Raw genomic sequence first — 18259 nt, 5'->3', positions numbered from 1 at the left:
AAAGCCCATGTTGTATGGTGGCAGTTAAAGCACCAATCTTGTGAATCAAACGTAAATATTAGAACATTATAAATTGACCCCAATTTGAAATACAGTTAAAATAATTAAAATATAACTTTTATTTTAACCAAGTTAGTAAAACCGTCGATGGCCGTACAACCAGGGAATTCAAGAATGCCATGTGTTATTGTTTCGACCGCATTTTGGAGAAAATGGAATTTGTGTTTAAAGTTGGTAATGCATGTCAGACCCAGACGGTCGACCGTCTGGATTTAGTAGTCCAGACGGAATTTTCGTCTGCCCTACTGGTGTTTGAAATATAAAATCAGAAAACCAGCTGGTTCCTTTTTAAACGGAACCACTCCGTTTCAGAAGACTCATTTACCAAACGGAGTGGTTCCTTTTTAAACGGAACCAACCCGTTTTAACATAGACGAAACGGAATGGTTCCGTTTTAAAATGAACCACTCCATTTCATAAGACTCACAGACGAAACGGAATCACTCCGTTTCAGAATTCTCATTTACCAAATGGAATGGTTCCTTTTTAAACGGAACCAACCCGTTTTAACATAAACGAAACGGAATGGGTCCCTTTTAAAAGGAACCACTCCGTTTCATAAGACCCAATGTTAAAACGGAATGGTTCTTTTTTAAACGGAACCACTCTGTTTCAGAAGACTCATTTACCAAAAGGAATGGTTCCCTTTTAAAAGGAACCACTCCGTTTCATAACACTCAGTGATAAAACGGAATGGTTCATTTTTAAACGGAACCACTCCGTTTGAGAAGACTCATTTATAAAATGGAGTGGTTCCTTTTTAAACGGAACCAATCCGTTTTAACATAGACGAAACGGAATGGGTCCGTTTTAAAAGGAACCACCCCGTTTCATAAGACTCACAGACGAAACGGGCTGGTTCCTTTTTAAATAGAACCACTCCGTTTCGGAAGACTAATTTACCAAACGGAGTGGTTCCTTTTTAAACGGAACCAATCCGTTTTAAAATAGACGAAACGGAATTATTCCGTTTTATAAGGAACCACTCCGTTTTATAAGACCCATAGACGAAACGGAATTGTGCCTTTTTATACGGAACGACTTCGTTTCGTCATCCTCTATAGATAATACGGAATGGTTTCTGTTTAAACGGAACTACTCCGTTTCATAAGACCAATAGACGAAAAGGAATGATTTCTGTTTAAACGGAACGACTCCATGTCATCATTCCGTTTAAAAAGGAACGTAATTTCAAAGTATGTCCATTTCCTCCAAAGTGTGTTTTAAACAAAAAGACATCACATTCGACGGCTTTACTCACTTTGTTCATTGGAGACAAGTTAAATTTAAACTGTATTTGAAACAAAATATTTAAAATGTTTAATGAATTGATTTAAGTTTTATAGGAAATGCGGATCACATAGAACATAGGAGGCATCTCTCAGTTGGCTAATCCAATTTTCATACTCTATAGATGATCTTCCTCTACATCACATTTCTCATGTACATTTGACCCCAAACATCTAAAATGATAAATTTGTGGGATTTCATAATTTTTTACAATCAAAAGTGTATGAAAGTGTATGAAGGCAATGTAGGTCCATGGCAAACAACTGCAACCACATAATTTGTTAGATAGGCAGTGGTGAGAACCATATCACTCATTCGCTCTAATATTGAGATGGCACATTACACCCAAAAATTAAAGCATAAACAACTTATTAAAAATGAGTTTTGTTTCTTTCCAACACACCATTTTGAACCCATACACCTCTAGGGCAAGGTACAATCACAAGTACCACATACAACCTGCCATTGTTATTATTCAAAATCTTATTTTACATGGTAATTAGTTGAAGGAAGAAGTTTTTTTAGATCCACTAGATAAGAATGTAGATTACAAGATAAGCAGGTTTCAAACTAGTTTCACAACCAATAAAATTTGAAACCTGCTTTAGTCTTTCTGAGGTGACCAAAGAAATTAAGAATTAATCAGAATCTTCTTCATTATCCTCAAAATCAGAATCACCAGCAAGTTCTTCCTCGCTCTCTGAATCACTGATCACATACGTGGCTGATCAAGGTAAGTACCAGGCTGCAAAACGAGAAAGAATGGCAACATCATAATTTGGTGGATATACAATTCCTAACTTCCAAATGCTGTTAATTAATATCTTTACTTTTTCAAAGTCGTCAATGTGGATCACTGAGATGATTAAACCTCAAATTGCCTGAGCCAGCTCTTCCTTGCTTCAATCTTCTTCTTGCTGAATGCAAGCTCGATGGCTTCTCCATCTTGCTCATCTGCCCATAAAAAATCCTTCTTGTTCTTCTGAAGATCTTTGAAATATTCCTTGCCTTCTTTTGATGTGCTAGTACCCAACCCCTGCCCAGATAACAAAATGTGATTATAATTGAGATGGGACATGAAGTCAAAATGATTATTAAAACAGGCCAATTGCATACCTTCCAGTAACACATTTGAATTATTCAGCCAAATGCATCCATCTTTTGTACTTCAAAGAGCACATAGACCTTTAGACTTGATATAAGCTTTGGAACTAAATCCGTCAATCAAGTTGCAAAAGCCTTGGGTTCCCAAGTTTATAAGACATAATAAAACTCCTTTTATAGGAATTGAGAAGTAAGATCAAGAAATGAAGATTAACCTGAACAACTTTGTGTTGTACCTGACCCTTGCACTTTCCTGTAGCTTAAATTCAACCCACTCATCTGGATTGAGAGCTGGAAAAGGAGCAGAAACCCTAAATGAATGCATAGAGTAGTGTGTCAGGAACATATGCAGTAGGGTACCATACAAACTCCAAGTTTATAATATTTGCAGTAAAATTTTTAATCAGATTTTGAGGTTTATCAACATGGAGGCATCATTTTAAAGGCTTCCTCTTGGTCAGCAAATAACTGAGTACCATGTTTGCTTATTGACTTCTAAAGCTAACAATGATATACTTTACAACAGTTCAACAATAAGTGATTGTTTCAATTTAGTTATACTATACACATGCTGTGGAATTCTCTGCAGATTTCACATTCAAAAAATAGATAAATAAATAGACAATACAGTATGAAAACTAACCAACTTTTTCATCCGCCGCTCCAGTAGTGTGATCCAGCTGAACCTGCAACCAAAGAAATTTCAATTCTCAATATTCAGTCAAATAACTTGACTTTGATCGGTACATGAGATGTGAACTCACGACATTCCTTCTTCCAGGGTAGAAGGATATTGAGATACAATGTACTCTATAATGTCAGTTGAGCTCTATTAACATCAGTATGCAATATGCACCACACATTTTGTAATCGGATAACCATATAAAGTGGGAGGGAGGCAGGAGACAACACCTATCACTATCATCAGTTTCTTTTTTTTCAATGAAAAAATTGAGAATGAAGATACTCATACCCAGAGTGTTCAGGTCCTTTAGTTCATCAAGCTTGCAAATTGAAGCTATTTCATTATCTGTATAAAAATAATGGATAAGACAACAAAAATAAGAAAATAATAAGCAAAATCAATGTATGCACAAAAATAAACACAACGGAAGGCTCCTTTTCCAGACTAAGTTCTAGAATTCAAATTAAATGGTATAACTTGTCAAAGGCTGTATTTCCTTAGTAAGGAACAAGAGGAAAAGCAAAAGGGGGAGGAGATATAGCTAGGCAGGACTAGTTTGAATCAATGAAAAATACCATTTAGGATCAGGGCCCGTAAGCTTATAAGTGACCTGACCTCATCCATTGCTTTCAACTTATTCCTCCCAGCATTTAAGACCTATCTAATTGAAGGAATTAATTAGATCTCATAGCCATGCTTCATGCCAAAATAAGGGATACAGAAATGGCTTTGAATGAAGATCCCTTAGGTTTTTTAATTCATTATCTTTTGTAAAAAGTTACTTTCCTCTCCAGCCAGACATCAAATGAATTCATACTTCCTGTCTGATTCAAAAAGATACTTTTTGCTTTTCTCCAGCTAAGAACCTCATGAAATAGAAAGAGATGCAATGGAAAAAGAAGCAAAGATAGTACCCAACCAAAAATAAAGTGATCGAGGCTTGTGTTTGGCAAGAATTCATAGACCAGGAGCTTTTCTTTTCTGTGCAAACTAAAGCCGAGGAGCTGTACAAGATTCTTGTGCTGCAACTTGGCCAATAGCACCACCTCGTTCTTAAATTCTACTTCACCTTGTCCAGAATTCATAGAAAGCCTCTTCACAGCAATTTCTTGTCTGTTCAAAAGCTTACCCTGTATACCATATTCCATTAAAGGATACTGGCAAAAGTTTGATGTTGTATGGAGTGATTACCACCCCTACCTTTGAGAATTCAATACGCAATCTTCAACAATGTAAATTAAGGATTTTTTTTAGTTGCATCATAGTTTTGCATCATTACCTTGAAGACAGGACCGAATCCACCTTGTCCAAGCTTATTCAAATCAGAGAAGTTGGATGTGGCAGCTCTTATTGTAAGAAAGCTGAATTGTAAGGACTGCACCATGCTAATCTGACTGAAATCTTAAAACACACACCCAACCCCAATAAAAGGGGGGAAATCATCACTAAAAGTGCTTTGGTGAAAACATACTGACAACTTTGTTAGTAAGCATAGGTGGTCAAAGCTTTATCTTTTCTTTGAAATAGACTACTTCTCTAGGGAGTGGAATATGTTTCTTCCAAGAGATAAATAAGTCAATTTCTCCAAAAAAAAGTGCTCTGATGAAAACATGTTGACAATTTTGTGCTGAGCATAGGTAGCCAAAAGATAGGGATTTATTTAGTGAAAACAATCCATTACTAACATTTCTTGCATGCCAAATTTCTGGAGACATGGACAGCTGAATAAAATGTAAAAGGTAGAAAAGGATTTGAACTACAGTTACCTACCATTAGTATCACTCCTTGGCTTTCTCCGCTTACGTAAACATATATAGATGACAAAAAGAAGTATAATTCCAGCTATTGTTGCCAGGACAACAGTTACAATAATGATAACTGTTGATGAATTTGTCCCATTCCCTGCAAAACCAAGATGTTTATTTTCATCTATGATCTATGCCATTGAGTATACATTCAGGAATGTTTATATTCCAAATACATCCTTTACTTTTTAACCATTGAATATTTGAAGAGGAGATCATCATGTTTAGAAAATACAATCTAGTAATTGGAACTATAGCAAAGGATATCCATGCATACACCAAGTAAACTATGTTGAAGCTATGAGTAAACACAGCAGAATAGTCTTTCAAGGATAGAGAACTAGGCATGTAGAGCTTCGCACACATTCACACCATCTCAGATGACCATTTCAAAGAGTTCTGTTAATCTCATTGAACACAGAGGGAGCCGAGGATGAGGTAAGACACTGCTGTGAATATCACTTGCTGCCACCAACTACTTCTTGTGCACTCGAGCTAACTACCAATTGTGAAATCCCCCAGATTTCTACCCCTTTAACCCGTGGTTTTAAGACCGAGAACCTAGGCCTTGATTCGGCAACAATTGTGGACCATTCAATTCGAGCCCGAAGGATTGGAAATTATACAAATGTTGGTAGATGACCCTTATAATGACTCAAAAATTCTATTAGAGTTTAAGTAAAGAGAGAGGATTAATCCCGATGGTGTAAAAAGGGTAATTTTGGAATATCTGTAGATCAGTGATGGAGAATCCGATTGACACAAATAAGATATCAAATCGAAGATCGTCGAAAGACCTTTCCAACGAGCCAAAAATCATCAAAATCGGAGTTTGTTTGGGGGTCCAACCATGAGCCAGAAGTTTGAGCCGTTTAGGTGAACCAACCCCCACCCCCTTTTCTATTTAGGGGCAAAATTGGAAATTCGGATTTTAAAACCCTATTTATGTTTTATCTCATCCGTAAACTCATTTTTGGAGGCTAGAAAGAGGCGGAGACTTTGGAGAAAAGGAGAAACAAAAGAGAGGAGCAATTTCCATCCTTCCGAAAGTTTTTAGGATCCGAATCTTCGCAAAATCATTAGGAAATGTTAGTTTTCTTTAATCCTTCTCTTACTCACAATTTTGTGAGTGTGAGTATTTTCTCTCCTTTCCTTTTGAGGAATCTTGAAAGGGAATAATGATAGGTACCCTAAATGCTTATCTTTTCTTATATTAATGTTTCCCTTGAGTTTGGGAGTAATGGTTCATCCCCTTGCAAAAGATTTTAGAATTTGACTCCCCGGATCACACACGGGTGATTTATGAGAGTCAAATTTGGGCCTTTTTGAGATGGGTCAAATTTAATAAAATTGAAGGTACCCGTAGGATCCTTTTGTTTCCAATTAGATTTTCCCAAAGTTTTGCTTCATTATAAACTTCGAGTTGGTGGCAAATTAGAGACCATTCACTAGTGAGGTTGAGAACTACCTTTTTAACCTAGTTTTCAGATTTGGGTTTTTGTGGGAAGATTTTAGGATATCCTTTGAAATCCAAATGGGCTCTAATTTGTGATAATTATTTCTTTTGCATAAATAGGTTAATATATCTTTAATCACTAATTTGTGGGAGTGGATTCTTGGATTTGGAGGAAAAACAAAGTAAAAGGTGAGGAATATACTTAAATTTATATTACATGTGTATTGATGTCAGTTACTTTTCATTATTGATATCTTGCATTGCTTTAGTATTATCTTGTGGTTATTTTATGTCTTTTGTTAAATATGAATTGCTATAATTTATGTTTATTATTATTTCTGATGTTGCTCCTTGCTTTGAAATCTATATTGTTGTTATGAAATGGAATGTGATTGTATGAGAGGAGAAATATTATTATTTCTTCTACCTTGTATTTTCTACTAGGGTTGTGGGTTCATCCATTGCCCTAGTGATATTATATGATTGCTTATATTGTGGTTGGGAATGGGGAATGCTTTTTGGGCATTTCTGCCATAGGATACCAGAGGAGGCTGTATGGGACGCATTCCTATGGTATCCTTGGCTCTTTCCCGATTACTAATTTACATATTTAGGGCATGTCTAGAAGTGTTTGGTTAGGTGACCTCATGAGTACTACTACCCTTTCGGCAGGGGTATTGAAGCCGGTTAACCCGTGATGTTAGTGGCTGGGTCCTGTATGTCAAGCAGGCCCACTATCATTGTAACATCCAGCCCAAACCTAGCCCGAACACCCTTTTTATTTTTGGGATAAAGAAAGACTTGTTTGATATTAGACCTTAAAGTTGGACTTTAGTTTCAATATTATTATCTTTGAAAACCTTAGGAAGCCATGTCAGACCTTTCCCTTAGGATAGATTTGTAATGTTTGGCCTTATCCTACCTTGGCCCGGCCCGGGACCTGTTATGTTTGTAGGTCCGAAAACCCAAAGTGGGGGAAATGAGACTTGTGGACCCTTTTGGTTGTTGATTTTATGTCGGAACCCAAGCCCGTGGACATTGATGATGATGCCCCTCACTTGAGGGCATTGTCAGTGTTAGTTTCAAATCTGCGCACCGAAGAGGGGTGAATTAGTTGAAATACCAAATGAACTCCTGTGCTCAATCCAAATATATTTCCTGAAACTAGACTTCTTGATGGACTTGTAGGAGAAAACCCCACTCCATTTGACCCCATATAGCCCTCCAAATCCCCGTCCGGTTGCTGACCGTGTCTGGAAAATCCTGCTTGCGCATCAAAGAAGGTGAGCTTAGTTGGTGGACATAATGACATCCCATGCTTGATCCAAAGGTATTTCTGGAAACTAGACTTCTTGATTGACTTGTAGGAGAAAACCTCACTGAATTTGACCTTGTATAGCCTTTCAAATCCCTACTTGAAGTTGCTGTTCTAAACTTGAGTTTTCTGCTGAAAACATTTTGGTCGATACCATCGACCAAGGACCATCGACCAAAATGTCCCAGTCTGCCAAGTTAATGATTCCTTGGAATATTCCTTTTCTATTTAATATGACATCGAGCCTTGAGCCTTTTGCAATCATTTTTCTCACCTGGGAACGTGGGGAGAGCTTCCTAAAGCAGCTCCTTGGTTAGTGTGAAGGGTATCTCATCAAAGACACTTAGTTTATCATTGATTCTTGCCTTCATCTTCTACACTAAGGTATGACTCTTCATTCCACTCTCTATCCCACCATTTCCTACTCTTTCCTATTGCCATCTTGCTGATGGGACATTTGGAATGGTGCTGCAACCTTGCAACCACCACTCCAAGTGCCTACTCATGCTCAATCCATGATTCCCTTAACCATTCATTGATGCTAATGCTTATATCTCATGCCTAGCATATGTATTCCATGATTTACCTATTAACATCATACCATTTGATATCAAACTGAGCTATAGAGTGTATTATGTTCATGTTTAACATTGCCATATGATTCCAATCGAATTTCTATTAGTTCCCCTAGCTATTGCATGCTATTCCTCATCAATGCAATCAATTCCAACTCATGCCATGATGTTTATCACTTGAACTTGATAGCTCAAATTGGGGCATTTTAATTAGACCATTGGATTGGGTTAATTCCTTGATTTATAGTGTCCTACTACTGTTGTTAAGTATGCATCCAAGTTTCAGATTGATCCGGACACCGGAAGACTCATTTCTGACCAAAATCCCCAAAATCCACTATTCTGCCCGAGGATTATTTTGGTCGATCATTTTGGTCGATACCATTGACCAAAACCATCGACCAAAGTTGTTGCTGACAGCAACCTTGGTCAGTTTTGACTCAAATGACATCCGATCTTCCCGACTTCTTTTCTAACTTATTATTGATGTTTGTTTAGGGTCTTAACAATTCTTTTGGACTAATTCTTGGTATTCTCAATTCATCATCAATTCAACCCAAGGTAAGGATGGTTATCTCCATAAACATATAAGTCATCAAATATTGAATTGTGTTTTATTTAAAGAATGAGATCTCTTGATTTTCTTTCAATCATTATGAGACTGTTACATATGTGTTAGAACAGTAGCATTTAAATATTTATACTCTTGTTGTGTTACTTTATCAATTTGATTTGCTTATGTTTATAATGATTCGTTTCAATATCATGATTTGATTACTATTATGGATATGCATTGGATGCATGAGAAATGATGAGATTGGATATGTAATTGCGTACGTATGACTTGGGATTGGGGAGTGTCCTATTGACGCTTCTGTCCTTAGGCACCGGAGGGAATAGTATGGGATGTTCTCCAAAGGTGCCTATCGACTCTTTCCGGGTTATTGGATGACATACATAGGACTGTCTAGTTGTTTGGCTAGGATGTCCCTGTGTCAGTATCGGACCCGAATCGGAAGGGCATTGAGACCGAACGACCCGTGGTAGCAGTGGGGATTTGTGGGCACTCAAGACTGGTAACCAATCCGTGAGAGGTCATAAATCTCATTGTAGGAGCCATTTATTGGTAGGGTTGCATATGGATAGACTTGGGCTCACGGGCGCTCAAGACCGGTAACCAACCCGTGAGAGGACGTGAGAGCTTCCCGTTTACTATATGTGGATGACCAATAGGGTTGATGAGTCCGTAATCCGGGATTACGCTGACTCTAGTGTGAAGGATACCGGAAAGGATCGCCGGGGGCGAGGAATGGACGTATCTGGATCTGAGTTGATATGACTGAGTAGATGACTTGCATTGGGCTAGGCTTTACTGTGACATGCGCCAATACTTATACCAAATGGTGATGTGAGAGAGTGGTGACTAAATCCCCAACCATGGTTTTTTGAGGACTTTACCGATATTCCCCGGGCATTCCCAAGATATGGAACGGGAGAGTGACAGACGACCCAGAGAAGTATGGTGCTATGACTTAAAGCATGTCTACCCTAGATGACCAGCATACTTAGAGTTAGATTCATATTTGCACCATATGTCTCATATCATATTGCATCATGCTATGCTGCGCATCATATGATTTATGTTATTATGGAATAAATTTCCTTGCTGAGTTCTTTCGAACTCACTCCTTTTTGCAACATACTTTGTTAGACTTTCTTGCAGGTACTACCACTGTCAACAGTGGTAGTCAATCCTCTGGAGGCTGAGTTGAAGACTTGTATCATACTGGTGGCGATGAACCAGTTGATAAAGACGAGTAGACCGAGATCGGGACTTGTTTGTAGAAGTTCAGTTTTATATTTGTGTGTTAGGGATGGGATGTCGCCTCATTCCCTTTTTAACCTTTTATTTGAATTTTCGGGACTATAGCTTAGTTGTTTTACTTGTTATTTGGTGAATCGGTTGTAACCTTTACTTTTAGTCGTTTCATCTTCCGCTAATATTATAGGACGGGTTTCCTCCCTCCATTTTACACTTGATTGTTTATACTAATGAAATCCTTTCCCCACTCTGATGTTATTTGTGAATCCTTCTGAGGTACTTTCTCGACTTTTATTATTAATTATTTGGATACAAGGAATTGTTCTTGCTTTTGATTATATTATTGTGCTAAGTGACTATGATCGTTCCTAAACTTGATCAGCCGGGATGGTAATTCACTCCCGGGTAATCCAGATAGGGTATCCCCTTGGTGGATTTAGGGCGGGATGTGACAATCATCATAGAGAGGTAGGGTTGCATATAATAGATAAGGGCTCATGGACGCTCAAGACCGGTGAAATGACCCGTGAGAGGACATGGAGATCATCCTGTCCATTATATGTGGATGACCACTGGGTTAATGAATGGGGTCCAACAGATGCCTCCATTGAGGATTCCATTCATAGGTGGGAAGGTATTGAACCAACAGAGCACTAGGCGTGAGGGGAAATATCCGGACCATATGTAGTACGAGACCATATGACTTTGCATTGGGCCTAAGATTATCCTTGACACGCGCCAGATCTTATACCAATGGTGATGTGAGAGAGTGGTGACCTAATCCCCAACCATGGCTTGACAAGACTTTACACAACAACCGCGGAGAACCCAACAGACGTGCATCAGAGCCGTGAGGGAAGAGTGATGAGACCGCCCAAAGAAGACTGGTGTGACTTAATGCGTGTCTACCATAGAGACTTCATGATAGAGTTAGGAGCATAATCATTCACATATCATATCATTGTCATTAATTACATTATTGATATTCATGTTATATGTGTGGTGTGGAATCTTGAAAATGAATGTGTGATATGATGTTGAGTTGACCTCACTGAGTTCTGTTGAACTCATTCCTTTTATATGTCTTTTTTTTCTTTTAGATTATGCAGCAAGTTATGAAGACTTCTTCCAAATGGAGGATGCGTTACCAACATATCTTCTTGAAGGAGTGATCGAAAAAGAAGTGGACGCACATGGAGCTTCATGCCAGTATCAAGACTATTCTTTTGGGTGGGATTCCATTAGAGAACTAGTGTAGTTTAGTTTTCCGCTGCGTTGAAAATTACTCTCTTTTCTTTTCAAAACTCTGATGTTATATTTTTATTTTGAAGTAATGGATGATTGTAACCATTATTTCGGTTTTGATAACTTAGTATGATAAACTTGATTTATTCTTGTCCATTTAATTATGCTATATCATGTTTTGTATGGATTTGTCACTGAACCTAGATCTTGCGGTGTATCACCCCCACGGGCATTCGGGTATGACCGGATCCGGCTGAGTGGGGTGTGACACCAATAGAAAACAAATGTTGGGTGCATCTTTTTTCTTAATTACTTGCACATGAAGATTACAGCCGTCTTAATAGAAAGATTATATATATATATATATATATATGAAGCCAAGTTCTCTCTAGTCTAAGCATCCTGAGTAAAAATGACTTGGAAATTGAAACACTTATAACAACCATAACAACCATACTTGGTGGTGGTGAACCTGGTTGTGGTGGTGGTGCTGGTGGCCCTAGTGGTGGCGGCACTGGTGGGTTTGTAGGATAAAAAAAATTATAGATCTCAAATCTCAGATGACAGCTTGGCATAAGAACTCTCGCGCCTGCATTTCCATCAACTCCAGTTGTTGTGATAACTCCCTTAGCTTCTTTTAAGCACTTTGAGCAGTCTTCTTGAGTTACATTAGGGGTACACTGCACTAGCCCATTTATAGTGTAGTTGTTATAATCTCGAGCACCGTCTACATACATGCGGGTGGAATTCGGTGCCCGATTCACAAGGTCATCAACTAATTGTGTCACAGTCTGACTAAACTGACTTGAATCGGTTGAGTTATCGACATTCCACAGATAATAAGCGGGAGAAAACTGCATGGTTGAGAGGATGGACGACTGGTTTGAGTACCGTAACATGCATAAATCATATCAAATGATACTCATTGTTTGATTGGGACAATTTAATGTCATATTTCCATGAGCATCACTAACACAAGCCTTACATTCTTGGGAGGTAATATCGCCTCTGCACATATAGAGACCAAAGACTACATCGGAATTCTGGCCGAAGGATGTATTGTAAAATCGACTACCGTTGGTAGCACTTACGGATAGTTCAGTGAGTAGAAGATCGAAGTTGGCTCTGTATGTGCTACCATTGATTTGAAGAATGAGTCCAAAGATGTGGAATAAATCATATTGAGGAGAGAGAGAATTAGAAAGCACACCGAAGAGGGGTGAGCTGAACAAAATGACAAGTGGATAACTAAACCATTGGAAAATTCTACAACTACACGAGGGAAACACCTCCCAGAAGATCCCTCCTTCAGCGGAGGATTGAACTGATACAGAACAAGGAAGTTGGTTACTTGGTTCTATGTTTTACATAGAACATAGCCAACCTTGAACCCAACAAGGCTGATATATTCATGATTGGATTTAAGGATGACAACTATATTTGAGGATGACAAGACCATTCACCATATCAGGATTGAGACATCACCCTTCTAAATGTAAACTAGGCGCATAATCTTAATAGCTTCCATCGTGGTCAAGTCACCCAACAAAAAGAAATGTTTATAAGAAAATTGGGACACTGTTGGGAGCAGAACCCATCATGTTTGGCAAGTTACTAGTAAAACACCATTTAATTACAAAGGTGTTATCAGCGAAAACTTCCATGGTTAATATTGGCCTCCCATGAATCAGATAAACACCACAAATAGTTTTATCTGGGATTATGGAGGCAAGACTAATGCATTTCTCTAAGAAGCATTAGCATCAAGAAGAATACAAAGGATGGGCAACAGTGTTAGCAAAATGATGAAAATCCATGATAATAATAACTCTATTGTGGGGGTGGGTAGAAAGGAATAAGTTGCAATAGATCCCCAACAAGAAAAACAAACTAGTATTGGGTCATCAAAGTTAGATCCAACCTTCTAAGATCCGCTCTATGGTTAGCATGCATGGGAGCAAGAGAGATGAAATGTGCAAGGAACCAACCTATTCCAAGCCTTTTTTGGATAATCAAGGTCGTAGGAGAACTACAAACTCTAGGAAGGTAATTACTCACACCCAAAAAAATTTCTCTATACCCAAACAAGCCTAGATGATCACCAGTCAGTGAGATGATTACTGCAGGAAATGACTAGGGGGAAAGTGGACTACAAAGCATCGGGAGCGCAAAGCCTTACCAATCAACTCTGTACTCTTCTCTCGCTATAATAAACAATAACGAGAAGAGTAGAGAAAATACTAAAGGTAATAAAGTCTGAGGTTAAAACAGGCAGCATCTCATCCTCATATAGGAAATTACCATTTAAAAACACAAAGAATCTTACCAAAATTATATTTAATAAAATTTTAGCCTAATAACTGCTGAATTCTTTATGCCTATGAAAAGAAAATATATGAAGGGCATTTTCTTCTGAGCAAATAAGTGACTAATAACAAGCACAAGGGAGTGAACCATGACATTCTTTGCTTTAAATTTCAATATAGCAAATATAAGGGGAAAACAACTAAGGGGTTATTATATGAATTTGCATCAGAAACTCGAGATTACATCATCCAAGTGTCTTGAAGGAGAATCGAGTAACTCTTCATCTGCTTGATCTCATAGAACTGATTGAAATAAGCAAACGTATAATACAAGCATTCACAACAATGAAACTAAAACAAAATTCAAAATTCAGTATAGGCATTTGCATCAGAAACTCGAGACTACATCATCCAAATGTCTGAAGGGGAATCCGAGTAACTCATCATCTGCTTGATTTCAGAATATATATATATATATTGTGATCTCCATAACATAATATCTTTCATGAAAAACAGATTGTGTATTATATACAATGGGAATACATTAATACAAAGATATCGCAAATGGAGTTAGCAGATAAGAAAGGAAAAGTACACATAGCCAACCTGAAGGTCATGGAAAATCCCAAAATCTAACAGCATAACTATTCTTGGGGGTATGCCAGCACAGATTCAAACCCCTCATTCACCAAGAATCATAACTCAGAAAATGCATCTAGACATTGCACTGCAAGAAAGTACCTCCAAAGATTAAAGATAAATAAAAAGAGAGAATATTTTAAAGATGAACAACAAAATCTAAAATTCATCATAAGATCTTCATGGATCCATTTCAACAAATGATTGAAATGTTAACAAAGATGGGTAGACAGAAGTTAGATCTAAAATTTAATGAACAGATAAAACATGGAAAAACTAAAAGAATACCAATCAACCTTATCAATACAATTACAGGGTAGCAAGACCGGGCAGGTACAAAGAAAGGAAATAATAAACAAATGACTAATATGTGAGCAGAAAAAGTTCAACCATAGGAGCTCTCATGATGGGTCTGGAATTAGCAGGCAAATCAGAGAAAAGATGAAAGAGAATTTCTGAGGAAAAAAAAACAAAGGAAAGAAAAGATCAAGATGTATCCATTTGAAATAAACGTATTTTTTTGTTTGATAAGCATAACAGGGATGAAATACATATGGGGGAGAATTACCCGAGCAATTAGAAATAGACAGTTATATTCTGAGGACTATATTTGAAGCCATTACAGAAAAGGATTGGGTGGGATGTAGAGTAATCGCTCACCTGGATTTTGTCAATATATTCCTTGCAAAATCGGAGCAAATGGCCGTGATAACAATCAACAAAGAGGAAGTCCCAAATTCCATACGTAGATTATGAGAAGCACAGGCCAGAGAGACTGCGGCAAGACAAGACTGAGTAACGATGGCATCGAGCTCGAAACTAAAGATCTGATAATTCTCACACCTAGAACAGTCGGAAATCTGAAGTATCAGTACAGGGACCGAAACACCCAGAAGAAGGTAAGCAGACCAAGCTAATAGAAAGCCTGGAAGACTGGTGGAAACCAAAGAAACAGAGGAAGGTTTCCAACCTTCGGAGAGTTCGATCAAGATCGGAATCCTTTTCTTCTGCGCCAATGCCACCCGCCAAGCCCAACAGCCTTCTTGACCACACCTTGAAGACCCACTAGCACGGATTTCGTCCGATTGTTTCCAGTTACAATCACTTTAGTGTGACGAGGAAGCACAGAAAGTTCCTCAACAATCGTTTTCTTCAGAGCTTTCTCTGAAATCTGGGCCTAAACGAAATTAGGGCGTTTTCTTCTTCAAACTGCTACTGCTGCTTCTTCTTCAACTACTTATTCTTCTTCTCCAAGATGCGCAGTTTCGATCGAAATCAGGTGTAACAACAAAAACGCTGGAACGATTTGGATTCTTGTTCAACTTGCTGCTTTTGCTTCTTCTCCAAGATGATATCACGAAATGAGGTTTGGCTAAACAGTTTGGGTTTTGTATTTTTCAAAAGATTTTAAAAATTGTATATTTTGATTTCAAATTTTGAAATCGTATATACTGTTTGGATTGTATATAGAACGTATCCCTCTGAAATCGTATATACTGTTTTGGATTGTATATAAAACGTATTCCTCTCAATTGTGTCGAACCGCCCAACTTGAACCGTTGGGTTATGTTAGACCGAATCGAATACCAAAACCCATGCTTTAACAGCTTTTAAGATTATTTTAATAAAAAGATAAAGTGCACCGTCCGATCTAATGACCCTCACTTTTTCACATAATTTACGTTTGAGTGCCATAATTCTTTCCACGTTGGCATACTTTTGTCCTCCTCAACAGAGTCATTCGGACTGCGGCCGGGGTTTCCATGACCATGAGCCCGTGAGACAGAACGACGGATTGGCGTATGGATCACTTTCCATTAGGCTGCGTTTGTTTGCTAGAATAAAGGTAGGGTGGAAAAAAAGGGGTGGGAAAATTCTTGAAAATAATGTAGATTTCTTACTTTTCCCTTAAATCCCAAAAAGGTAGATTGTTTGGTTGCTTGTGGTGGGAAAGTGAGAGACAATCTGTTTGCTGATGTGGCAATCTAACTTTCCCACCCCAAACCCTTTTAAAACTCCACATATTTGGTAGGACTTTATGGGAAAGTTGGGAAAAGCAAAAAGTGGGACCCATCACTATCAATTTTCTACTAAATCCTTTCATTTCCTTTTCTTCTCCCTCACCCCACTACACATGGGACCTACATGTTTTTTTTTCTTAGCCCACCTTTATAAACAAACGCAGACTAAATAGGGGAGAATAATGTTGAAACTCATCCTTATCCTCCCCTTTTTTCCCACCCCACTTTTATTCCAGCAAACAAACGCAGCCTAAGAGATCATATTGTTTTCCTCTACAATTGAGAGGGAGGGTGAGTTTGAATCCTCCCCACCCAGGTAGCTCATCTTCTTATCTTCACACCCTTACACATAGCCTGTCTGGGATACACGAGCACGCTTTTGTCAGCCCAATTGTGAGAATGAGAGAATAGAAGATGGCCTACCCAGATAAAAAAATCCAAATTTGATGATAGAGGATGTGGAGAAAAATGTAGAAGAATGAATGTTTAAATCCCAGATCTACTAATTCCCTCTACAAAAGAAATTACTTCCATTAGACCAGAAAGACATCCATATGGTCGTATGTATATATAGAAAACATCATTCTAGGAGTCTGTTGCTCAAAAGTAAAAAAATGGTAAATATTTAAAGAAATTCTTAGGGCCTTTTCTTTGTTGCTTGCTTGATTCCCGTCCGTTGGGAGGAATTACGGATTCTATATCGTTTGGGGAAGCTTGTGGGGTCAGATTTGGGATGTGGTTTATAGATTCTAAGTGGATGGAGGGGACAACTTCACACCCTATAATAGGGGTCACTTCTAAGGTTTGAGATCTGAGTTCAATGGTCATTTACGCTTATGTGTGATGTAGAATTGTCCTTTCTCAACTTACCTCGAGGAAAGAATTCAAACTCGCCAATGGTAGATTAGTAGAGCGGTTAAAAAGCCCAACTTCCCACGGGGAGGTTCCCCCACCCTATATATAAACTCTTCGGATTCAAAAAAAAAAAAAAAAAAAATTCAAACTCTATGTATAAATTTGAATTATTTTGTTGTAAGAGACAACTTTTATATGACAGAATTTTAATCTGATACGGAGAAATTATGATCAAACCGGGTTCATACCTGGTTCGACCCTCGACCCCGGTCGAGGCAGAGGGAACCGACTCGCTCCCGAGCGAACCGGATCCAGAAGATGGCTTGCTGAAGAAGAAAACTGATTCAGCTACAAGCACGCCCTAATCCTACTTATGGATTAGGGTAATTACCCTAATGATGGTAGACTCGAATTGACGGCTGCGGCTAATCATTATCGAAGGGATAATCATCGCATAACCTAAAGAGTTATGTCAGAGTCCTCTACTAGTCCAAACTAGTAGAAGTTTGTTGCTCAACGGATCTATCTGTTAAGATCCAACGACTACCCGAAGAAGGCTCAAGTGCATCCAACGAAGGAGATTCAAAGATACACTCTATATAAACCTCACTACCATACGAGTTGAGGGAGATCGAAAACACACAATCTGAGACTCAGGTTCAGATACATACTGATAGACTTAAACTATCAGCGGCTTACGATCTAGATCACCTTTCCCAGTTCTTCATTCCTTAGCTCTGTGCTTCTAGCAGAGCCGTTTGTGATTAAGTTCATCAACTGACTTAGCCTTCAGAGGTGGACTCCCGACCCTCGCGGTTGGGCCACATCTGACGCTTTCGTTTTGCAGGTCATCACGAGGAGATCTAAGGGCTGAGCAGATTTTGAACGCATCATTTGGCGCCGTCTGTGGGAACGACTTGAAAAGCCATGGTGACTAGATCAGCAGCCGCTGCTACACAGCGCAATTCCGGTGTTTAGATCCCTGGAGCGAATAATCCAGATATTCCCCAGGGAAGCCAAAATCCTATCGAGGTAGATGATGGTCAAAGAGGACGTAATCCTCCTGATACATTCCAAGATC

General features: G+C 38.5%; 1 protein-coding gene and 3 non-coding genes across 13 annotated transcripts; all 4 read right to left on the bottom strand.

The window, feature by feature from the left end:
* Positions 1-1758: 1758 nt before the first annotated feature.
* On the bottom strand, positions 1759-15668 carry LOC149006061 (putative cysteine-rich receptor-like protein kinase 31). 10 transcript variants are annotated; one of them, XR_016175593.1, is made up of 9 exons: positions 14963-15668; positions 14270-14390; positions 4419-5041; positions 4059-4269; positions 3715-3796; positions 3428-3484; positions 3098-3140; positions 2181-2765; positions 1759-2095 (listed from the first exon to the last, which is right to left on the bottom strand). XR_016175593.1 is itself a non-coding variant. In XM_089168813.1 (9 exons), exons 3-7 carry the CDS (start codon positions 4521-4523, stop codon positions 3106-3108), a joined length of 495 nt encoding a protein of 164 aa, XP_089024939.1. In that variant the 5' UTR covers positions 4524-5041; positions 14270-14390; positions 14963-15668; the 3' UTR covers positions 1759-2095; positions 2181-2765; positions 3098-3105. The 10 variants fall into 10 exon arrangements, 9 of the variants coding, with proteins under 9 accessions (XP_089024939.1, XP_089024938.1, XP_089024937.1 ...); XM_089168813.1 differs by having other exon boundaries at positions 4054-4269; XM_089168812.1 differs by lacking the exon at positions 3098-3140 and having other exon boundaries at positions 2181-2386; positions 2467-2765; positions 4054-4269.
* LOC149006064 (small nucleolar RNA snoR83) lies at positions 12955-13078 on the bottom strand. The gene has a single exon (XR_016170066.1). It is a non-coding gene; the product is annotated as a small nucleolar RNA snoR83 (small nucleolar RNA).
* LOC149006063 (small nucleolar RNA snoR60) lies at positions 13886-13954 on the bottom strand. Its single transcript, XR_016170040.1, has one exon. It is a non-coding gene; the product is annotated as a small nucleolar RNA snoR60 (small nucleolar RNA).
* On the bottom strand, positions 14048-14116 carry LOC149006062 (small nucleolar RNA snoR60). Its single transcript, XR_016170037.1, has one exon. It is a non-coding gene; the product is annotated as a small nucleolar RNA snoR60 (small nucleolar RNA).
* Positions 15669-18259: the final 2591 nt, after the last annotated feature.

Source organism: Hakea prostrata, chromosome 9, assembly GCF_041222555.1.
Source record: "Hakea prostrata isolate BN-2017 chromosome 9, UWA_Hpros_2, whole genome shotgun sequence".
Lineage (NCBI taxonomy): Eukaryota > Viridiplantae > Streptophyta > Magnoliopsida > Proteales > Proteaceae > Hakea > Hakea prostrata.
This window is presented reverse-complemented; position numbering and strand designations above follow the sequence as displayed.